Raw genomic sequence first — 24,225 nt, 5'->3', positions numbered from 1 at the left:
CTTTCTGACCACCGTAGATCACTCACACACCTGGCTCAGGAGCAAAGATCACATACATGAACACCTGGTGCTGTGAGGAGAATGTCAAAGAGTGTCACATTACTTTCCTCCATGAAACCGATTTGTCAGCCTCTCTGCGAAAGAGATTGATGGAGCTCTGTGCACAGCCCCTTGCAAGTATATGTACACATATGCACGGGTGCATTGGAATCTCCAAGTGCATATCTCCTTCATATTTTGTATTTTATAAAAGGAAAATTGTGAAATAAAGAATTTTTTAAAATCAACAAGAGAGTCGCCTGATAAAAAAAAAAAAAGCTTTTAAATAAATCATCTCTTGGCTAACAATGACAGCAGGGACAACGGTCTGAAGTGTGGTGACAAATATTTAATAGTTATAATTATGTTCATTTGCAAAACCACTGAAGCATTATAATTTAAAACATATCATTAATTGGCGAGCGCTGGTAGCCAAGTGGTTAAGACACATACCAAATACTGCAAATGCAACTCCCCTAATCACTGAAATGGTTCCATCCAAGGACTAATCATGCGTGTCATCACCCTCCTATCCTCTCTTTCTGTTTTCCTACCAGTATCGATTATTGTGATGCAAGAAAAAACATGAAATTCACAGCCTCTTTCTTCACCACATATCTGCATTTTGTGAATGATTCTGTTACCAAAGAATGTTAAACAAACATCCTGCTAATAGAGAAACTACTGATATCCTTCACCCTATCTCGACATTTGTTCTTTCAAGCCACTTTAAACTTGTGAGGTTCATTTCTGGGAATGTTACTAACTGCAGTGCTGAAGCTGACTTTGTTTTCATGGGTGGCCTCATTTTCTTTCCCTGTTTCCAGCCAATCAATAGACGTCAATGGGAATGACATCAAAAGCATCACTGTGGCACCTATGCTGTCACAATATCTGTCACATTATACATATAGATTAAATTTAGAACTGCACAGAGGACAAGTGACAGTGATCACTAATAAATCATTGATGTCAAAGAACCTCAGTGACCATCAGCAATGCACAAAATCACAACAACAGTCACCTCGAGTCGCTCTATACTGCAAGATAATCGCTAAAATAATACAGAGAGAACCCAAACAATCAGACGACCCCCCTGGCAACAGTGGGAAAGAGAAACTCCTTTTGACAGGAAGAAACCTCCCGACAGAACCAGGATCAGGGAGGGGCAGCCATCTGCCACGATGGGTTAGGGTGAGGGGAGGGAGCCAGGAAAAAGACACACTGTGGAAGAGAGCTAGAGATTAATAATTATTAAAGTCAAAGTGGAGTTTGAAAACAAATAGTGAGTGAAAAAGAAACAACTCGGTGCATCATGGGAAGCCCCCAGCAGCCTAAGCCTACTGCAGCCGATCAAAGGGAGCTAGTTCAGGGTCACCTGACCCTAAAAGCTTTATCAAAAAGGAAAGTTTTTGGATGTGAGTAGAAGGATTTTAAACTTGGTTTCAGATTTAACAGAGAGTCTTTCTACTCGTTCTTGTCCCCGTCAGTACTCTCTGTTACTGCATACGCAGGCTGCATAACTCTTCTTAACTTGTGCTGCTTTAACTCTATATTGCATAATGCCATAATCCCTTTTGTGGCCGAGAACTACGTCTTTATTATTGTAGCATTCATGTAAAACACAGATGTCACGGAGGAGAGCGGTTAGCACAAATAAATTTAGGGTTTGCGGTCAAATCTAAATATGTACATCTATTCCAGTCTGCTAAAGAGTATAATCTAAAATAAAACAATGTTATTTCTCAATATGTTAAAGGGCTGTTTTAGGTTATGCAGCTATAGAAACTATACATGCATTTTGGAAATTTCACCATCATCAGTGTTTTGGACTGGTTCTTATATAGCGCTTTTCTACTCTTTCTGAGCACTCAAAGCGCTGTACACAACTTGTACATTCACCCATTCACACCCATTCGCAAAAGCACATTTTTCTAAGTGCTTTCTAAGTAACATTCACACACACATTCATACTCCGATGGATGCATCGGAGAGCAATTTGGGGTTAGTATCTTGCCCAAGGATATTTGGCATGCAGACTGGGGAAGCCAGGGATCGAACCACCAACCTTCCGATCAGTAGATGACCTGCTCTACCACCTGAGCTACAGCCACCCTCAGTAATACACACAAACCATAAACTAATTTACTGCCAGTGTTACTCACTTTCCACCAAACTCCTCCTGTTTATCCCCTAACCTTCAGTCGAACGCTTCTGGTGATGTCATCACTTCAGTGTTTGGAGAGGGAACTCCCTAGCAGAGGACTCAGCGCACCCCCACCCAATCCAAAATACACACATATACTGTATAAACACACACACAAGTGAGGAAATGGAAAAGTGATCTGTTCAGAGCCACCCTTGGCCTTGTTGAGGCAGCAGCAGCAGAACCAGCTGGAACACAGTGTGCTATCATGAAAGAGCAGGAAAAGCCTGACACCACTGGCTGCTGCTTAGTCTCCACTAGTGCTCACTTTTCACTGTAAAAGCTATAATTTCATAGCTTCTTTTCCCATCCTTCTCACTCCCACACGTGCACACGCAATTACCTATACATCTCCGTCCAGACGCAGAGAGCTGGAAGCCTTCAGGGCACAAGCAGGTGAAGCTTCCTTGAGTGTTAGAGCAGGTTCCATACTGACAGATCTCAGGTGACTGGGCGCACTCATCGGTGTCTGACATAAAAGAGAGAAACAACATTGTGAACCTCATTAAATGACATTTCCAGTTGTTTAAAACCTGCCCCTATTTTGTACCATTAGAAGCATTTCAGTATGTCACTGCACATCTAAATGTCAGCACGTGAATAATTGCACGAAGGCAGTTGCCTCACTGTTACATGTTCACTTATCACAATAACCAGCTGCTGTGGCTGCTTCTGATGCTGAGAATTCATAGCTGTTCCTCCCTTCTTCTAGGAACTCGGCACAAAGCAGGAATGTATTGAAGTCTCCGGAATATCTCCTCATCAGCCCCACTATACAAACAATCCGTGTTTTTTGGCTCAGCCTTATTCTCACATGTGAAAGGAAGAAAAAGGGGGTCTGACGAAGCTTCCCCTCCTCTGGTGCACTCCAGTAGAGCTGATCTAAGCTAGTCTAAGTTAGATGTTAGCAGAAATTCACCTCTATGTGCATTTTATTGCTTCAGTAATTCTTGTTTTTCACATTTCAGGGTTTTTTTTAAACCACAACACAGAATGAACGGGATTTATGACGCTCTACCTTCACAGGTTTCCTCATGAAGGTGGTAGCCAGGTGGGCAGATACACCTGTAAGAACCATCCAAATTCAGGCAAGTTCCTGCACCACATGTGCCTGGATTCACTGCACATTCATTAATATCTGAAGAAAAGGGATGATATAAATGTACATATTATAGAACATATCTATATCATAATTAGATCAATATAAAAAAGGACAAACAGCATTTCCTTACCTCCACACAGTCTGCCGTCTAAAGTGAGCTCATAGCCATCATTGCACACACAGAGGAATGTGCCCACCGTGTTGACACACTGCCCGTTTCGACACAAGCCCCTCTGCGTCGCACACTCATCGACATCTGCTCGGCACACAGGCAACACAATAGTTAACACAGATGCTATTGCTCTTCTTCTTTTTCGCTTTTTATTTACTCACGTCCACACACACACACCTATGCAGTCGCTGTTGTGCGAGTTTTGAAAGCCAGGATAGCAGAGACAGTTGTAGGAGCCTACGGTGTTCTTGCAGGTCCCGTTTCCACAGGGCTGCCTCTCACACTCGTCCACGTCTGAAACCAGAGAGCAGCGTCACAGTTTTATCACCTGGCAGAGGAACACCGGTGAGACTGATGGGAAGTAGCGCAGCTTACCGACACACATCGACAGGTCCCGAGTTGCTTTGAAGCCATTGGGGCAGACGCAGCGATAGCTCCCCAGTGTGTCAATGCAATGGCCTGGATTGCATATGCCGGGGTTCTCGTCGCACTCGTTACGGTCTGAGAGAAAAGAGAAAAACAAATGTCACACTTTGAATCCATATTCAAATAGTATTTAGATATTTTTATCCTCAAACAGTTACTAAAATTCATATATTTCTTCATAATACATGAAACTGACCAAAAATTCTTTTGCACTATAACTCAATAATTAGACTGCATGAGACCAGTGTAACATCATCAAGTACAGCCTGAGCGTGTCTGGGTGTTAGGACTTGCATGAAAAGCAGGAAGCAAAACAGGATGCCGGCATAACATTCACTTATCGTTTAGGACTCTCCAGACTGACAGCAACATGATTTAGATATGCTGTAGCACATGTTCAGCAGCTCAACACCTGCTTCACATTCTCTCTTCCTTAATAACAAGCCCACCATGAAGAATTCAGTCTCAGGCTGACTGTAACTGTGCTGCCTCTTTGTGTGCTTTATCGCTGGCAAATAACTGGCAAGAATGTGCACTTCAAAGAGTTTCGCATAACCGCGTTTGATAAAATAGCTGGAAGAAGCGAGACAGCATCAGCGTGAGGCCACAGAAAGACCCTGTGAAGTTAGCATTTTTCTCAAGGGAATGACAGAGGGATTCCTGGCTGCTCTTTTTTTGGCTAATGTTTTCTATAATTCTATTCCATCTGTCCACTAATTTTGTACTATTTCCATTTTATGCCATTATAGGAGACGACTAAACTGGAGGCTGATTATACAACTGCAGTGTAATTCGAGTGCCGTTGAAACCTCAAACATTTTTAGCTAATAACCAGCACATCCTTACCAAGACACTGCCCAGTGGGAGTGAAGCGGTACCCAGCTTTACACTCGCATCGGTAGCTTCCTGGCAAGTTCAGACAGTCTGCATTTTGCTGGCACACCGGTCCATTCTGACACTCATCAATATCTGACAACAAGAGGGACAGAGATGTTCATACAGCAGGCATAAATATAAAAAGACCAAAGTAAAACACAGGGATTCTACAGCAGACTGCAAACGTCACCTTCACAAATCAGCAGCTTGTCGTTGTAGATGAAGCCAATGGGACACTCGCACCTGAAGCTGCCGATCATGTTGATGCACACTCCATTCTCACAGATTCCTGGAATTTCCCTGCACTCGTCGATGTCTGTCAAATGAACGAGAGACCAACGGCGGCGTGAGAAAAGAGAAGCGTTCCTTCTCATCGCGTAAGCGTTCCAGTGTGAAAATCTTTACCAATAATCTGTCCAGTGGTGATGTCGATGTAATATCCCGGTCTCTCGCTGCCACACAGGATCGCAAACTCATCTGAATGGACAGGAGGCACGAGTTTATACGAGTTCATCGCCACTTCCGCGTGCTGGTATATACTACGTATTTACTCTACTGTTCTAGACCTCACCGCTGCTGGGCACGGGGCACTGTTCGCAGGGTTTATTCCACGCACGGCCGATGTTGTAGGAGCAGCAGCACATCTTTTTGGTCATGTTGAAGGTCAGCTCGCCGTCGCACGTTCCGTTGTCAGAGTAAAAGTTCCTGTAGCAGTAGCTCTTCCTCATGTCTGTGTGTGGTGCGTTTATGAGAAATGCAGAGTTGCAGGTAACCCTAAATACGACAGCGACAATCGTGAAAACCCAGCAAGTCTACCTACCCATGCAGTTGTTCCCTCCGTTGACCTGCATGTAATCCACAGGGCAGATGCAGGTGTAGTTCCCGATGGTGTTGTAGCACTGGCCGGGGCCACAGATGCCTGGCCGTTCACACTCATTGACATCTGTACACAGAGAGAGCAGCACGGGGGAAAAAACATTCCTTCAGTAAAGGTGCCAGCTACTTCTATGAAACATATTTTGGTCCACGCCTTTAAATATATTAAATTCTTTATCAGCATTACTCCTAAAAAGCCATGAACGTGCCTATGAGCCCAGCTCATAGCTGAACAGTTCATTGACCACAATCAAGTAGGACTTGCAGTGTTAGACTTTACAGAGCAGCTGGTTTTGTACTTCTGGCCAACAAAAACACACTAATTAAACAACCTAGATGGCAAAACATGTAATAGACAGGCCGGTCCACCGTGTCCATTTCGCACTTTGCCTATCCAAAGCGTGAAAAGGAAACACATGCAGGTAATGCATTACCGGCAGTGAGCAAAAAACATATCAAGTACATTCCAGGGTCCTTAATTGTCAGAATCGATTAAGCTAGGGGGCTAGCATCTATATACACACAAACGTGTTAATAATGTCTGTTTAAACACTTTCCCATGATTATTTTCATGTTGGCTTGAAATAAAACATCCCCCTCTGCTGTTACTGCAACTTACTGCATGCGTGTGCATTTCACGTTTTGGGGGGGGCAAAGCGTGAAATGTGCACGGTGGACCGGCGTGTCTATTACACGCTTTCGGCTGAGTTAAAATGCCACCAGTCACGTGTCACTGTCAAGCCCATTAAGCCTCCTGCTCTCCTCCTTTCTCTGTTCCCTTTTCTCTTTTTTAAACACCATTTTATCGCCTTTCATTCCTCTCTCCGTCATCATTGGCGTGCCTACAGGGGACACTGCGTACTTCCCCAAGGAAAGAGTTGACCACATCAGAGCCTCGCTCCTCTGGACACAGTTAGCGCTCTCAGCTGTCTCATCATTCTGGCTGAGCTTTGCTGGGTTAGCAACAAACGGGAACTAGAGCAGACACTTATTGAGCTGCAGTGTTGTCTATGGGACAACAGGGTCCAATATTTTCTTTGCCTTTTTGCTCCCAGTGCTTCTTTCTCTCTCTTTCTCTCTCCATGTGTCACTGAAAGAACATCTCCACGGCTGGACTCAATTTCCTCCCCAGTGAAATGTCCCAGGGCCAGAGCTGGAGATGGATGGGTCACCTGTTTGTTCATTTGCGCATGTGTGTGCTTAATACCTTCACAAACTCTGGTGTCCAGGTTGAGGGCAAAGCCTCTTGAACATTCACAGTGGAAACTACCAAACGTGTTGATGCACCGTCCTCCCTGGCATAAGCCGGGCAATTCCTGACACTCATCGATGTCTGTGGGAGAGAGAAAGGGAAAACTCAGCACCACTGTGGGCTGGTGTTTCTGTAAGTATACCCAGGGGCGACCTCAAAAACAAAAAAAGGCATAATAGCATGTTGCTACAACCTTCCAAGATGACAGTGATGGGGTTTGGTCTGAAGCCTTCCCCTCCAGGACACAGAGTCTTGTACTGAGCTGTAACACAAAACACAGAAATGAATTACAAGCTTGCATCAAGGGTGTGCGTTATAGCAGAATTTGCCAGTAATTGCGATGAATCGAGGTGCCTGAAAAAGCCATTTTTAGTCATGCACTTGTTTCCTTTCGTTTTCTGTCGTGCTTTTTCTGATCTCAGCGTTAGCCACAGAGCCCAGAGGACCGGACATGACTGCAGCTACTCAGAATTACAAAGCGAAAAGAAAAAGGTTTTGTTCTTGTCACAGAAGCAAACAGTTCCCTGAGCTGAAAAGGATGAGTCATTCCCTGTAATGTTTTAAAACATCTGTTGGCAATTTCCAAATAAGTTGCACAAAGCTGTCTCATTTTTACCAGCAACAGCAATTACAGTAAACACACTAATCGCATGGCAAGAGAAGCCAGCATGTGAGTCTGCATGTAAGCAGAGCAGCTAGTTTGCACCTTAAGACTCCTGATGTACTCTGGTATATTAATATATTTTGATCTTGGATATGGTTTTTCATATTAGTTTACAGATGCCCTTAATTTGAGGAAATTAAGGTTTGGTTTAAGGAAATTAAGGTCTGTTTTGTTTACCCTGCAGCAAATAGATGGATTTGACAGGGTTATTGATTAAACATAAACACCAAATCTTTTTCTTTCCTCTACATTCAAATCTAATTTCTAAACCACAATTCAAAACAGCCAACAGCTAACAAGCCAACCCATCCCACCAACAAGAATACAGGGTGAAAAGTCAAGCCAACAAGGAACTGTCAAAAATTGCATTTCCAGGAGTGACCAGGGTGCAAAAGCTTAAGAGCGTAAGAGCATATATAAAAATGTTTACATCCTGGAGAGGTGGAGGTATGCACAAGAGAGAAGAGGAGTCAGTAGAAGCAAGGTGGAAAGGTGAACATGCAGTAGAGGGTAGTGAAGGTAGGTGAGTTTAATACCTGGGGTCAGGCATCCAAATAAATGTGTACACAAGAGAGGTGAAGAAGGGAGCGCACGCAGGGTGGAAACCATGTCAGGGATGATTTGTGACAGAAGGATAGCAGCAAGAATGAAAGGGAAGCTTTATAAGATGGTAAATCAGAGGGACCAGCTCAGGTTGAGCAGTTTTCAGACAAAGTCAGTAAGGCATAGTGGAGATACTGGACAAAGGATGCTGAGTATGAAGCTGCAGGGAGGATGAAAAGAGGAAGACCGCAGAGACGTTTCATGGATGTAGGGTTGGTATAACAAAGGAGGATGCTAGGGATAGGGTGAGATGGAGGCAGATGAGCTGCTGTAATGACCCCTAAAGGGGGCAGCTGAAAGAAGAAGAAGACATTCTGGTACAAAGAATGGTGTTGCAATCCATAGCTAATCTATCCCTTATGCCTTATCCCATAACTGTAGTTTGACTGTGAGGTGTGTTTCACCTTGCTCTGCTTATGGATTTGGAGACTCATAGAACACTTTTTAATCCATTTATCTGACAAATGACATGTATTGGTTTATGCACAACTGTAGCCTACTTGATAAATCCTAGCATTCTATTTGTATATATTAATTAGCAGGTACTATATCTGTGTGATGCACCTATGCAACCCACTGCATGGTTCCAATTTTATCATGCCGTCATTCATCAGATCTTTGTGTTGCCTGCCTACAGCTGAAATGAACAAAAATGTTGAATCGTGGAAATTTTTATCAAAGTAAGTAATGCTAGCGATAAATTACCTTCTCATGTACTATCACAAGCCACTGAGTACATCAGCTCCAAAAAGAGACGCTAAGGTTAGCTAACTATGCACTGTATTTGGGCTATAGACGCTGTGGCTTCCTGGAGGTGCGTCATGCACAAGTATTGCTTGCTAGAGTAGACATTCCTCGCAGTTGAACTGAAAACAAAAAGTACATAATGTGTGGTTACAAGGGATGATGTGATGACTCACTTGAGTTTACAGGCGGGCATAATTCACATGGATTTCCCCAGCCCTTGCCCATGGAGCAGCAACAGGACGCTTTGGAGACGCCAACTCCAATCTCATTGGAGCAGTCCAAATTTTCAGATGCGTCTCCTCGCAAACGAACATCTCGAAAGCAACTACCAGAGCGAGTGTCTACACACAAACGCACACGTAAACAGACACAGATTTTCAGCTATGTTGGTTAAGCCTTTTCTTTGCAATTAGTTATAGAACAAGCTAAGAACAGTTTTAAATATGTTTAGTGTTGCAGTCTCACCTACACAGCCCACTCGAGTGGGATTGAGTTCAAAGTCTGGTGGGCAGTTACAATGGTAGCTTCCAGGGATATTAACGCACACTCCATTAATGCAGATGGTCGGGTCTGCACATTCATTGATATCTGAGAAAGAAAAAGTACATTTTTTATATATAAATGATCGCTTTCAATTTTTTGGCCAATACAAAAGCAACTGGATGGATCACAGAATATGAAAGCGCTTATCTTTACACGTGTGTTGCGTTTCTTTTGCACTTGCATATATTTCCCCTGTTTGCTGAGGCCTAAACACAGGAACATGGAGGAGAGCTGGACTAGTCTTACCTGTGCAGTTGCCTCCACTTCTGTCCAGTTCATAACCAATGCTACATTTACATCTGAAAAGTCCCGGGATATTCTGGCACTGTCCGTTGACACAGATGTCAGCAAAGGTACATTCGTCTATGTCTGTGAAAAAGAGAGATAAAGAGCGAGCCAGCTGTGAGTGATTAGTGGATCATGAGATCACGGTGGAAAACTGGCAGTGGGCTTTAGGAAGCGAAGGCCACTCACCTCTGCTACAGAATGACAGCTCTAGACATACTCAGACAGACATACGCACACATACACTATCAGAACTGTAGCCAAGGTTATGAAATTGTGCTCTTCCACATCATTACACTCTGCACAAGTCATTACTGTCCAGCTCCGACTGAGCTGATGGAGGGAGGACTGGACAGGTTATTTCAGGATGTTTGACACATCAGTGTAGTCTGCTCTTTCAATTGAATCCTGCAGTGCATTATCACTGCACTCAGCAATTATCTGCAACAAGTTATAAATGTGTTCATACGCAGCTTACAAGAAATCTTAAAAACAAGTTAATATTTTATTCAGAATTTGAGTAAATGGACTACATCCCAATCAAAACATCCTAAAAAAGAGCCTGCAGTTGAGATTCCCACATATGGCAAATCTGAATCATATGTCAGTATATTATGAAGGTTAGGAATCCAGAATTTATACAGTTGTGGTCAGAAGCTGACTTATATTCATCATTGGCATGAGTGTCATGGTAATTTTGGACTTTTAATGATTTCTTGGAACTGTTCTTCCTGTATGAAATGACTGTACAGCACACATCTTTAATGGCTTTAAAAAACAATAACTGGTTTCACTGGTTTAACTTCTTTTGGGATTTACTCTAATCCACAGAGGGGTTTTAAAAAAATATACATACACTCACTCATATCTTTTAATGAGTGGTGCTGAAGGTTCTACCATGTCTTTTAAATTGGCACATTATCTTCTGTTTAGTGATTGTAATTTAATGCAACCGGTAGTTTCCGGTAGTTGCCAGCATAAAAAGCATTTGTTTGACACTGCTCATTTAAAACTGAGAAAAATGGGAAAGTGCAAGCAATTCAGTGAAGATGTAAAAGGGAAAACTGCAGATTTACACAAGTTGCGAAGGTCTCTTGAAGCCATTTCTAAACAAATGCAGACTCTAAGATTATCAGTTCAAACAACTGTATGCAAGTTATTCTGATTTGTCACCACTTCTGTAACTTGTAAATTGGTTAGTATTTCAAGAACAACCTGGGAACTTCCCCGGCTCAAGTGTGTCATGAACTGGAAACTGTTGGAACACCAGTGTCACTGCCTTCTGGAGAAAAATCTTTAAGCTTTTTGGCCGTAATGGTAAGAGGTATGTTTGGAAGACTAAGGCTTTCAAACCTAAGAAAACGGAAACAGCTGTTAAGCATGGTGGTGGTAGCGTAATGCTCATACTCCGGAGATGTTTTGCCAGCAATGGTACTGGTATGCTGCACAAAGTGGTGGAATAATGAAGAAGCTGGACTACAACAGCTAGACCATTGAAAGTTGGACACAATGGTTTCTTTCAACACAACAATGATCTTGAACATAAATCCAAACTGGTTTTGGAATGACTAAAGCAGGCTGACATTAGGCTTCTGGAATGTCTTTCCCAAAGCCCTGACCTCCTCTTTATTGGAAGTATATGGACTACACTTAAAAGTCAAGAATGTGCCAACCAATTTAAATGAACTCTTCCAATTTTTGACAAGCATCTGGTCAAGTTGCAACTTGCTAAGAGACATTTAACAAGATATTAGTGGGGGTCTATGTATAAGGTCTTGGGTCTGTATGTATAAGTTTGGCCTTGTGTGTATTAGAAAAACAAAAAAATAAATTGAAAATTGTGCACCGAATTCTTGCTTGGGTCATTAAAGGTGTACGCTGTACAATCATTCCACCCTGGCAAAAGAACCGTTCAAAGAAATCGTCAAAAGCTCAAAATTACAATTTATGCCTACGATGAGTAAAATTCTGTCCACAGCTGTATGTTGTGTAAGCAACACTCAAGCACTAATTTTAAGAATAAGACTGTTTTTAGAGCAGCCTTTCATTACAACTCTAATATGTAGCCTTTTTATGCTACGAGGAATTACACTGTAAGCAGGAAATAATGTTTGGACTGGTTTTTTCAAAGAATTCCTTCCACCCAGTTCATTTTTTTCTCCATCACAAAGCTTAGATACAACCTTTAACCAAATTGTAGCAGTTGCACAACTGACATACACTCCTGAGTTGGATAAACATCTCGTAGTTACGAGCTCGCACGCTGTGATGTGTGCTTCAAGTTTCAGAAGCATGATGTTGAAACACTAAATTATCGAGCAAATGTGAACAGAAAATCAAGGCGAGTTCCACTGTTATTGTCAGTCCTTCGAAATGTTCTCACAGCCTAAATCACATTAATGCTCAGCATATTGTGCTCTTTGATGTCCAAACATCCATATAATTAGTAGGCAGCGTCTGTTTGGATCTGCTATTTCCATAAACAGGAAAACAAAACAAACAAATAGCACCGGGCGATTTTTGGGTTTTGTTTTTTGAAACTGTCAACATAATTTAGGATGCGGGCACCCATTCAAATCCTGGGAACTATGATAGTCTGTGTTGTATTGCCTTACCCTCACAGGCCTTGCCGTCAGGAGTGGTGATGAAGCCCATGTCACATTCACAGCGGAAGCCTCCTGGCAGATTCAGACAGTGGCCGTTTTCACACAGGTTGCCGTTCTCTGCGCACTCATCGCTATCTGCAGTCACACACCCACACAGAGTCAGTAAGCACAAAACACATTCGTGGATCTTTTAAAGGGCTGAAGTGTGGATTAAGAAATTGATTTTGTATGTGTGACCTGAGCAAGAGAATCCATCTCCAGAGAATCCATCCTTGCACACGCATCGATAAGAGCCCATGGTGTTGAGACAGTCAGCATTGTTGCTGCACATATGTGTCCCATTTGAGCATTCGTCCAGGTCTGAAACACAACAAACGATTACATTCCTGCAAACGTAAACAAATTCATCCAAATATTGAGGATAAGCCTTGCAGTATTAAATCAATATCAAAGTAAAGACGATAGCCAAAAGCACAGGTTTGCTTTTCGCAATTGCGCATCTCATACACAAGCTCATTCATTTCAGATGGTTAGTGTATTTTTACCATTTACTTGCGCATTCCAGGCCATCAGCCTTACCTGTACATTTGAGACCACTGCCAATCCACCCCGGAGCACAACTGCACTTGAAACTGCCGGCCGTGTTGGTGCAGGTTGCATGTCTATCGCAATTATGGGCTCCGATTTCACACTCATTGATATCTGACAAAGAGAGAACGAGAAACAACATAAAGAAAAATAGACACAGGTCTGATGGTCCAATGATTAAGGTCTGCTTTCTCATTCCAGTGGGGTTCTTGGCGCTGTAGAGTGAGTTGATGCTTGGTTTGATTTGTATAAAGATAGCAGCAGGAGAAGACAGGGCTAAGTCTTTCTGGCTCACTGTCTCTGTATTTCAGAGCACAAGGCAACGAGGCATTCTCATGATCTCTGATACTAATGGCCTTGCTACAAAGGTTTAATGAGCGCAGCAAGTCTCTGGATTTTCGTCATTCAAGTGTGTCCTGAGAGCTATAAAACGGCTAAGAGGTGGAACGAAGGCCTAACGCTGAGGCCTTGTTCTGTCTGCACCGTCTGAACTAGTCCTCGCAGGTTATTTTAGGCAAAGATACCTCCTTTTACCCACAGACTTTGCACCTCTAATGTGAAGCTTCTGGAACAGCACATTACGACCCCCGCCCCCCCTTTAATGGTCATGTTTGGGTTTCTCACCGCCCCAGATGTCAAGTGTGGAAATGTAATCTTTCCAAAGCATAATTTCTTTAAATGTGATGTGGTAAAAGTGTGATGTGCCAACTCTACAAATAAACATTCCTTCACAGCAAAACCATGACAATAATATCTCCCAACCAATGAAATATTCGGGGTACTTAAATCTATTCTCTGAATGTACAGACCTACTGTTTGCCACTCAAGATTCTAATAAATGAGCAATAAAAATTCATGGGAGCAATTAGTGAATATTATTAAAATCTGCCCTGCCCATAAAGTTGATTAAATCCTGTGGGGTGGAACCAATAAGGATCTCTTTGAGTGTGGCTGTAGCCTCACTCAAAGACTGAGGCCTGGGGCTAGAGGTGGAGCTTTAATAGCAAGAGCGTGCAAGTTAGTTAGTTCACGTTCCCTTCGTGTACTTCAAGGGAAACCATGCTGAGTACTCAAGATTTTACGACCTATCAGGGAATGAGACACACTCCTCTCTGCGTGTGTCTGTCTTTGTGAGGGTAGTAATTCAAGACGCAGTCAATTAGAGATTAGCGCTGCTGGTTTACAGTCTTCCTAAGGACAGGGTATGGCATATTTTCATTACATTTGATTACAAGGTTAATATGAGGGCTTGCGGCAAACGAATCTCCCTGGATTACAGGCAAAACTAATGATCAGCTCCTCCAAGCCTTTGATGAAAGAAAGAACACAAACACACACACACACACACACACACACACAATGCAAACAAAGATTGCTGCATGTGAGAAGCGTGTCATCGGTCAAAAAAGAAGGCTGAATTAACTAGGACAGTGTTTGACAGATGAAAAAAATGGACACCAAAAGTTGAGAATTACACATTTGCCTATACATGGCTGCTTAGCTGGCTGTTAGTGTGTTTTCATGCCTGACTGCCAGTTTATCTGAGTGTCCACTTGTCCCGTTTTATTCCAACATGTTTTGACAACTGTCAAGCATTTACCATTTATGTATTTGCCATATTAACGTGCTGCATTCTCTTAATACTTAATACTGCATTTGAAGGATCTGCCTCTAATTTATGTACCACCACTAACATGTTTTTGAAGCCTTTTTACTGTTTTAATCACCATGATCTACTAGTCAAATAATCAAAGCAAGAGTACAAGGGAATCACTTACAAAGACAAATATTATCATGTTAAAAAATAAGAGTCGTGAAAAACTAAAACTAAACTAAAGCCAGCGTGGAATAATGATGCCAAAGCAGAAGTACCAGTGCCAAAAGTGCCATCCATCATCGGCTGTTTGAAGCTGCGTCAGACCATACACAGTACAAAAGACAGAGCCACTGTTAACTCGTATTGGTTATGAGCTCATAAAGTCTTTGGGAAAGTGTTTACCCAAGTCAAAGAGCACATGATCGGAGGGGTGTTTTTTCTCATAGATATCTATGCAATCAGAAGCTTTTTTGCAACCAGGAGAGTCTGCCCCTGCTGGTCATTAAAAATAATGCAGCTCTATTCTTATTTTCCCTTTTTTAGACCCATCATTTATACATTCAAAAGCACATAAATCTAAAGAAACCCCAGCGGTAACATTCGTTCTCAAGGTACCGCATTCACAAACTTGGGTGTTCATGTTGGCCAGCCGCCCAGCAGGGCGACGACAACTCCCCATGAGCCTTTTACAGCTGAAGGGTAAAAACCTCCACATCAACACTGGCACAGGAGCAGAAGAAGCCAAAACATAAAGCGAAACCAGAGTTTTCGTCATAGTACAAAACATGGAAATAGCTTCCAGGTTGGAAAATGAAGCCAATGTGGCCAAGCCAAGCCAAGCCTTAAACCTGCACTCTATCTGAAGGAGACGATGATACCTGTGGTTGAGGGGAAAAAAGAAACATTTCCAGTCCTAAAGGGAAAACAATGTTCCACCATGACCTCTTTAAAGACTGGAGATTACGGACTCAGTCACTGATTTTGACTTAAAAAATGAATAAAAGATTATTTTTCTAAAATGTAGGATTACATGTGGAAAGAAACTCCTAATAACTTCTCAATAACTTCCTTTTATTTTTGTTTTTTTTATTACTGCTCACCAAGATAGTGACAGCAGAAATACTTCTCTCAAGGCTTCAGAACATGACTTCAGAAACCAATAAATGAAATCACAGGAGTCCATCTTTGATACTGTCTATGAGATACTCTCATCTTTTCAAGTTGATGCACCTTATTTATTTTATACCCTATTTCTAAATCTATTTGAACCATAAACCATAGAATCTCTGAGCTCCTGGGGTGGCTGTGGTTCAGGAGGTACCAACTGGAAGACTAGTTGCGCCTACTCCAGGCTGTGTGCTGAAGTTTCCTTGAGCAAGTTACTGAATCTCGATTTGCCTCATCCATGAGCATGAGTGTGCGTGAATGTTAAGAGAAGGTGATTATATAGAAAATAGTGTTTGTATGAATATGTGTTATTAATCTCTGGTCTTTTTTCCTGTCTTCCTTCTCTCAACCCAACTGGTTGAATTAGATGGCCCCGCCCCTCCCTGAGCCTGGTTCTCCCAGAGCTTCCTTCCTGTTAAAAGGGAGTTTTTCCTTCCCACTGTCACCAAAGTGCTTGTTCATAGGAGGCCGTATGATTGTTGGGTTTTTCTCTGTATGTATTATTGTAGGGTCTACCTTACAATATAAAGCTCCTTGAGGCGACTGTTGTTCTAATTTGGCGCTGTATAAATAAAATTGAATTGAATATTGTGTGACTGAGTGAATGAGGCTTGTAGTAAAAAGCATTTTGAGTGTTCAGTTAGATAAGAAAAGCACTAAGTACCAATCTAACCTTTATCACTCAAACTGAAAAAAGCACAAACTGAAATTGTGGCTGCATCCATTTTGCTAGCATGCAGCCCATGTTTAATGACAATAAGCATTAGCCAGCAAAAGCTGCTGGTCATACCATACATGGTTAATAACGCGATTAGATTAGGAATTCAAACATAGCCAATCTGACCTTTCGGCTGCAGTAGTAAAAACTGACCAAGGGTTCACACTGATTCTTTGGAATCTAAGTTCTCACTTTCAAATGACAGATAGTGTAACTTGTTATTGTCAACGTTGCATGGTCTTGCTTCAACACATTGTTAAAGCAAGAATTGTTTCATTGTTTTGTCATTTAGCTGAGAGACGATAAAGACAACAGACCATAAATTCTGATAATGATCACCCCTTTCAGATGCTTCCATGCTTATAAACTCTACCAATACATCTCCACCCAGGCCCCAACTTTCCAATACACATGTAGAGACGCAAAAGTGCTTGAGTGTACACTCAAGATACTCACACCCTGCCCCTGAGTTCTCAATGTTGTGGAATAAAGACAGAAATAATTCTTGTGGGAGCCACATAAACAGCTGGATCATATCTGGGCTTAAGAGCACCACTCACTCAACACTCGCACACACAGACACACACACGCGCAAGAAGGTTTAGTCCCTGCATGCCAACAAGGTCGCATGAGGCAGCTGAACAATAGCAACCAATTTTTTGTGAATTTCATTGTCCGAATTTTTTTATTTGGTGGAGACCTTTTTCCAAAATAAAGAGTAGCAGGTTTTGTTTCTTGTGTATAAGAAGACATCATGCCTGTCCGAGAGGAATTAGCATCTCGATTCCCTGGTCTGGGGCTGAAATTCCAAAGCTGTGAATCAGAACCGGCTGCTTTTGCTACAACCTCGGGGAAAACAAGGAAAATACTGTATGAACATTTAAATGGGATTAGAATGAGCAGGAGTTATGTGTTTGCAAGTGTGTGTGTGGAGAAGGTGGAGGTGTAACAGTTCAGAAAAACCTGTTTATTTGCGTCTGAAGAAAATGCACTGCTGCTGCTGCTGCTGAGTGTGTTAGATTAAAAGAAATCACTGGCCAAAGTCACAACTAGCCTTCGACCGCACACTTTTTAAGTAGCCTCATAAATCAAGACTTAATTTTTTCTAGACGAGAGGCGAGTCCAAACTAGCAAAAGACTCTAGCGGACGGACATTGTATTTATGTGTTCTGGAGACGTTACAGGTGATTACGCGCTGCCGAACTCTTCCAACCATCACGTAATGTTTAACTGACCCTAATGAAAGAGCAACAAAAGAATAAACAAAGGTGCAAAATGATGCATGCATTAGATGGAAGACGGTGACCTCACTGCTCCTGCTGCTGTTAACGATGCTGCATGTTTGTCTGCACACGTGAGTGTGTGTGTGTGTGTGTGAGCGTGTTTCTTATCAACTCAGACAGCAGCTTTCGAATGGTGATGAGTAATGTTAGAGCTGCTTCGGGTTAGACAGGCATTCTCCTTGGGTCTTCTCATTTCTGACCTCTCTTCAATTTGTTTTCACTGCTGCTGTTTAACAACGTCTCTCTCACACACACACAAACACACACACTCACACTCTTTCCACACTGATTAATTAGTAGCCGGCTCCGACTGACTCACCGTTCTTTCACTTCTGTTCATTTCCCCCACAGTTAGAGCATTTTGGTTTGGTAGGTTTTTGTATGCTTGTGTGTGCTTGTTTCACTCACCTGTGCAGCCTGTGGTTCCCTTGCGTACAGAGTAGCCCAGGTCGCAGTGACAAATGAAGGATCCCTTGGTGTTCTCGCAGTTCCCGCTCAGACAGATGTTCGGGTTTAACTCGCACTCATCCACATCTATGAGGTGAGGTAAGAACAGAGCGATGACATTTAAAAAAATAAAAATCAAGAACTTGCTTAAAATGAATACAATAAAGGAAAGGTTTATGGCAGTTAATCGAGATGAATTCGCTTTTGTATGTTCAGCCAGACAAAAATATGGTTTTAAATAAGCTATAACATGGGTGTTAGGAAAGCACAAAAAATGACATCATGAGTTACACTGAGGCTTTAAAACATTTACTTTAAATAAATACAGCAATAACAGTCAGCTTGTGCCGATCCATTTAGAAGTCGGTTCTTTGTTTTCTCACTCAGTGGTACCAGGCGTCTAAATGTCACACATTCCTCCGGCTAACACAATGTTCAATATTTTATAAATCAACAACAGCACTTGCCCCGTTCTCTCATGCACAGACTCATTGGTCTGAGTCATTTAAGACTTATTCTCATGACTCATATCTTGGATAACCCTGAAGATGCTCATTATGTAGTTTCAGTAAATGCGAGAATCCCCTGGATCTAATAAGCGCAGAGCTACAATTGCAGTGTTTTATTTGGGCTATAAAAAGAATGTCCGTTACCCAGGCAGGTCTTCATATCCTCGGATGACATGAAGCCATCAAAGCACAGACACTGATAAGTCCCTGGTGTGTTTGTACACTGGCCCCCGTCACAGATGTCTGGGCTTTCTTCACACTCATCGATATCTGCAGATTGGAGAAAGCAGAAAGGAAATAGGAATAGAAAAGAGAGGGACAAGAGGGAAAGAAAAAAAAAACATATTTTAAAGCTAGGTATGCAAACAATGAGGGAAAAGCACACATCAGCTTCAAAGAGGAAGTCAGGACTGAATTTACTTTGTCTCTCATAAATAAACAAGTTCAATTCAGGACAGCACTTCTGCAAGAAACTGAACAGTTCTCTCCAATTAACCCCTCTATTGCCTGGATCTCTGTCTGTAAATCCGTCTCTGTTAATTAAAGGAATAAGCATCACAAGAGTGAGTCTATAAGCAGCGCCTGAAACCTGCTCTCATTCTCCAAAAAGAACTTCTTTGAAGCAAAAAAAAATTCTGGCACCATAACCCGGCTCAGTGTGAGCTTTCTTTAAACATGTGCCAGCCAAGTCACAGCCACGTCTTTGTATTGTACATGCAGGCTTTTTGATGTAAACACAAAAATTAAGGGTATTTTCTTTACATTTTGCATGCAGTGTACAAAAAATGCCAACTGTAAGACAACGACAGACGGGTAACGCAGCTACTCACCAGTACAGCTTCTTAGATCAGGCATCAGGGCGTACCCAGATTGGCAGCTACATTCATAACTCCCCTCTGAGTTGGTGCAGAAAGTCTCACAGCCACCGTTCTCAATGGTACACTCGTCAATGTCTAAGCGGCAGACAAAACACACATACTGTTGGCAAAAATCAAAATAAAATCTATTCTTTAAAACACAGTCACATGACAGTCAGAACATACCGACGCACTCCAGTCTGTTCTCAGTAGATTTGTATCCTGTGTCGCAGGAACACTGGTACCGGCCGATCATATTCACGCACTGACCATGCTTGCACAGCCTGTCACTCAACTCACATTCATTGATGTCTGTAAAGACAAAAAAACATCATATTAGTTCATTTCTCAACAACTGCAAGAATGCCAGCATATAGGAGAGCACATTGGCCCAGAGTTCACGTCTGCCCGTCTATCTAAGGACACAAACGCTCTCTAATGAGCCCACACACAGCATGATCCAAGTCAATCCAAGGATCCAAAGAAAATACAGTAGAAAGGGCCTAATGTGCAGTGATCAATGAAGGGAGAAAAACAGGAAAGAGGAAGAAACTCTTCTCTCTCAACACTCACCTAAACAGGCCGATCCATCGGGGGCGATCTCGTGTCCCTCCGGACACACGCACTGGAAGCTGCCCTCTGTGTTCATGCACTCACCTCCTCGACACAACAACGGGTTTCTCTCACACTCATCGATGTCTGGGGATGGCAGAACACACAGTAGACACAATGATGCAAGTACAGCCATTCAGCGCTAGCCATCAGCAATCGAGGCAACACTAGTCTGTGCACATGTTTGCTTCACCATAGAAACCCACCGGACTGACAACTTCAGAAGTTCTGTTTCCATTTTAACAAAGACTGTGGGACTGGCAGTCACAAAGTACTTGTTATATCTCAGTCAATATAACGGCATGATTACGTTATTTCACATCAGCCTGCAAACCCATTCAGTGCCACCAGTTTATGATTGTAGTTCTGCCCACATTATTTCCACTTCCAGCTGCTTTTTTGCCACAGCAGTAAATTTTGCTTTGCCAATTTCTGGCTAATTACGGCTCTTCACCGACAAAATTATTGAGTCTCGCCATTTTGTTTGTATGACTTTTCCAAGATATTTAATCAAACGGCATCAAAAGGCAGACCAGAACAGAAATAGACCATTTTTTCACTAGAGTATTAGAACTTGAAGCTTCAAATAAAATTCATTTTGGTTGGGCAGCTGATTGTGTGCGGGTACTTCGCGTGCAGGTCAAGTATAGCATGTAATAAAGAGCTATTATTTTTACGATTTTATGGACCAGCTTTGTCAAGCAGTTGTGCCCAGACTAGATGCTTTCAACACCCCGCGGGGACTGAAATTAAGTGAACTAAACTTTCATTTCATTTAGATTACATCATCTTCTTCAACAGTGAGGTCCTGGTCTGGCATACAAGCCTAGGCACCTCATCCAGAGATTATGACCCATGGGGGGAACGTGAAGGAGTTGGCAGGCCGTCACTATACTTTTCAACCTGGCTGTGCTGCACTCAGACATTGTCCCTTTAACAGGGTATATGAGAGAGCTGTTAAGGACATCAAATTGCTCAGTTATGTCCTGACAGACGAAATGATTTCACATGAAAGCATGTCGTCTCTGCATGTTACTGAACCGGATCATATGAAGATGAGGGGGTATGCATAGTCTGAATCCTCAGGTACTGCTGTGCGGGGATTCAGTGCTCACCCATGCAGTTTTTCATCATCATAAAGCCACTCTCGTATCCTTCAAAGCACTCGCACTCAAAATCTCCAGGCGTGTTCATGCAGGTGCCCGGTCCGCACAGGTCCGGTGAGATGCGGCACTCATCGATGTCTATAAGAAAGGAACAGAACAATGCAGCAAGTTAGATATTATCCATAAAACTGCACTAACATTCACGAGTAAAGAGAGCATATTTAATGTATTTATTTATCGTAATATAAGTAAGCTAAAGGTCTGATCCCTTTTGACTTGAATCCACATTTCGAAACACTTAACTCAAACCATTTGGGCTGGGATTTCTCTCATATGGGGTTAAAGGGTCCCAGATATCATTTACTCAGTCTGGGCCTATAAATTATTTCAGAATAAAGAAATAGAACTTAAAGGCATTTAAACCTAAAGTGATGTGTGCACATTTTAACAGTGTTGCAATGTAGCTAACCAGACTGCAAGGACCGGCTCCAACAAGTCCCCAAAGCTAGCCAGACTCCCATTAGACTGAATGAGATGAATGGAGGCAATGTCTTTGCAGCACTTTGTTGTAATTAGTGCTGGCAGAGGGATTCAGAGAAAGCGGAGCTGATGAAGGATGGTTAGACTTGCAGAGACATAATGGAGCAGCTGACATACTCCAGTCAAAAATATAATTTTAATTGTAGCTAAAGATTATTTTCATTACAGATTAGCTGTCAAAAATGTTCAGTAGATCATTCTTTCATATATGTGAGAAATACTGAAACAAGCTGATCAGTGTGTGACCAGAGCCCATCAAGTAATCCATTAAGAAACTATCTAAGAGTTTATTTTACAATGAGGAGGAGATGTTGCTCTTAAGTAATGGGTATTGCTTGTGGAAGCCAGCTGAGGGGCAGCCAATCAGAAGAAAGCAGAACGCTTAAATAAGCAAATGACCTACAGACGCTCGCTGTTTAAATATAGAGGTTGAATCAGAGGTTGAATATCACATAAATAAGCTGCTTTAATGGACCTAAACTACAGGGTGGGCCATTTATATGGATACACCGTAATAACATGGGTATGGTTGGTGATATTAAAGTCCTGTTTGTGGCACATTAGTATATGTGAGGGGGCAAACTCCTCAAGATGGGTGGTGACCATGGTGGCCATTTAGAAGTCGGCCATCTTGGATACAACTTTTGTTTTTTCAATAGGAAGAGGGCCATGTGACACATCAAACTTATTGGTAATGTCACAAGAAAAACAATAAATGGCCCACCCTGTATAAACTACAATAATAATAAATTAAGAAGCAAAAAAATATTTGCTTTCATGCCTTAACCAAATGATATGACCAATCAGCTTCAGTTCTACTCACCAGTACAATTCCTCTCATCAGAGTCCAGCGCATAGCCATTATCACAGCGACAACGAAAGCTACCAATAGTGTTTCTGCACCTCCCATTGGAGCACAGCGTGCTTATCATCCTGCATTCGTTTATATCTGAGATGCAGAACAGAGAGATTAAAGACACAGGTGAGAGGTAGTTGATGCAACAACCAATAGCAGTCTTTGCTATTTGTGAACAGTGCCACACCTTTAAGGAAGGGCCTGCCGTTAATGAAGTCACCCCTGTGCGAGAAGCCTCGGCCCCGAGGACAGAGCTGGTTAAATTCCGGAGTGCCTTTTTCCGGGCATTCATCGCATTCAGGGCCCCAGGCCACACCCACTGAGCAGCAGCAGGCATCTACACGGTGCCGCCCCGGGATAGGAGTCCCGCAGCGCTCATCCTCATGAGTGAGGTAGCACTGCTCCGTGCGCAGGTCTGGATGTCACAAACACACATTTAACATGTATTTGATATAAGACTACGACGCGCTATAGATTGCACAAGTATAAAGGACAGCTACTACCGATGCACATCCTGCCACTCATGTCAACAGTCATTCCTGGAGGACACTGGCAGAAAAAGGAGCCCGGTGTGTTAACGCATTTGCCATTGATGCACACTCCAGGAAATACCTGACACTCATCCACGTCTGAAGGTAAGCAGAGAAAAAAAGCATCATCAATCTGAACATTACAGGAACAAGAGTGGACGTCTGATTTTCCAGAACCCAGCATCAAAGCAGCACTTACCCTCACAGACGTTTCCTTTGACTCTAGCAAAGCCTCTACTGCAGATTGGATCTAAACAAAGAAGGGCACATAACACGTTCCAAATCAATGAAGTCATTGCTTAAAATAAAAACTATATAACATAAACTCATATCTAAAAAAATCAGCGATTGTCCACCTTTTTCACATTTGGCACAGGGGCTGTTCCAGGCTTCTCCCAGTGTGGCACAGCAGTGGGATTTCAGTGTGGCCCCGTTGATGTTGACCTCACACCGATCATTGATCATCTTCAGCCAGCAAGTGCTCTTAATAGTCTCTGGTTTATCAAACAGACCTCAGAGTTACTAGACAATCAGTTTACATGAAGTAACTTGGATTTGGCTTTATATACAGTATGACACAGTGCATAATATCGTTTACATTCAATTAATCTCCTTTGATTGTTGGAAAAAAAGGAATGTGCTGATTGGCTTGCAAGCGGTGGCGTAGCACTAATTTAGGGGGCGATGCATTGGGTTAAGGTTCAACAAAAGTGAAGCAAATTTTCATTTTTCATCTATAATGATCTAATTATAATTGGTAGGACTGAATCAATCCATACTACAGTGTACCTTTTTAAAACACACAAAAAAGCTTGGCCATAAAATCTATTGGTAATGTATTGGTATAATACTTACCTATGCACTCCAGCCCGGTGCTGTCCAGGGAGCTACCCGCTGAACACAAGCACACAAAGGACCCTTGGCTGTTCACACAATCCCCATTTATACAAGGGCTAGACTCACACTCATTGACATCTGTGGGACACAAAAATGAGACAACAAATCTGAGACACGGCAG

The 24,225-nt window shown here is 42.3% G+C and overlaps 1 protein-coding gene and 1 long non-coding RNA gene across 2 annotated transcripts in view; one reads left to right on the top strand and one right to left on the bottom strand.

Annotated features, from left to right (window-relative positions):
* The window catches only part of fbn1 (fibrillin 1), a 63,390-nt gene that overhangs the window by 13,494 nt on the left and 25,671 nt on the right, over positions 1–24,225 (bottom strand). Inside the window, exons 21-50 of the mRNA XM_085152890.1 lie at positions 24,063–24,182; positions 23,564–23,701; positions 23,407–23,457; positions 23,181–23,306; positions 22,865–23,092; positions 22,645–22,770; positions 21,291–21,419; positions 20,137–20,262; positions 19,750–19,875; positions 19,537–19,659; positions 18,851–18,976; positions 18,159–18,284; positions 12,977–13,099; positions 12,635–12,757; positions 12,407–12,532; positions 9,753–9,875; positions 9,429–9,551; positions 9,137–9,304; positions 7,143–7,211; positions 6,905–7,030; positions 5,642–5,764; positions 5,393–5,551; positions 5,227–5,298; positions 5,012–5,137; positions 4,792–4,914; positions 3,895–4,020; positions 3,697–3,813; positions 3,478–3,603; positions 3,264–3,383; positions 2,589–2,714 (exon numbers count right to left, since the gene is read on the bottom strand). Of these exons, the coding sequence (XP_085009016.1) occupies positions 2,589–2,714; positions 3,264–3,383; positions 3,478–3,603; positions 3,697–3,813; positions 3,895–4,020; positions 4,792–4,914; positions 5,012–5,137; positions 5,227–5,298; positions 5,393–5,551; positions 5,642–5,764; positions 6,905–7,030; positions 7,143–7,211; positions 9,137–9,304; positions 9,429–9,551; positions 9,753–9,875; positions 12,407–12,532; positions 12,635–12,757; positions 12,977–13,099; positions 18,159–18,284; positions 18,851–18,976; positions 19,537–19,659; positions 19,750–19,875; positions 20,137–20,262; positions 21,291–21,419; positions 22,645–22,770; positions 22,865–23,092; positions 23,181–23,306; positions 23,407–23,457; positions 23,564–23,701; positions 24,063–24,182 (3,744 nt within the window). The remainder of the gene's footprint in view (positions 1–2,588; positions 2,715–3,263; positions 3,384–3,477; positions 3,604–3,696; positions 3,814–3,894; positions 4,021–4,791; positions 4,915–5,011; positions 5,138–5,226; positions 5,299–5,392; positions 5,552–5,641; positions 5,765–6,904; positions 7,031–7,142; positions 7,212–9,136; positions 9,305–9,428; positions 9,552–9,752; positions 9,876–12,406; positions 12,533–12,634; positions 12,758–12,976; positions 13,100–18,158; positions 18,285–18,850; positions 18,977–19,536; positions 19,660–19,749; positions 19,876–20,136; positions 20,263–21,290; positions 21,420–22,644; positions 22,771–22,864; positions 23,093–23,180; positions 23,307–23,406; positions 23,458–23,563; positions 23,702–24,062; positions 24,183–24,225) is intronic.
* On the top strand, positions 233–4,021 carry LOC146525390 (uncharacterized). Its single transcript, XR_014872751.1, has 2 exons — positions 233–1,863; positions 2,150–4,021. It is a non-coding gene; the product is annotated as an uncharacterized LOC146525390 (long non-coding RNA).

This window comes from Neolamprologus multifasciatus, chromosome 1, assembly GCF_963576455.1.
Source record: "Neolamprologus multifasciatus chromosome 1, fNeoMul1.2, whole genome shotgun sequence".
NCBI lineage: Eukaryota > Metazoa > Chordata > Actinopteri > Cichliformes > Cichlidae > Neolamprologus > Neolamprologus multifasciatus.
Note: the sequence above shows the minus strand (reverse complement) of the source record. Positions and strands in the feature narration are given on the sequence as shown.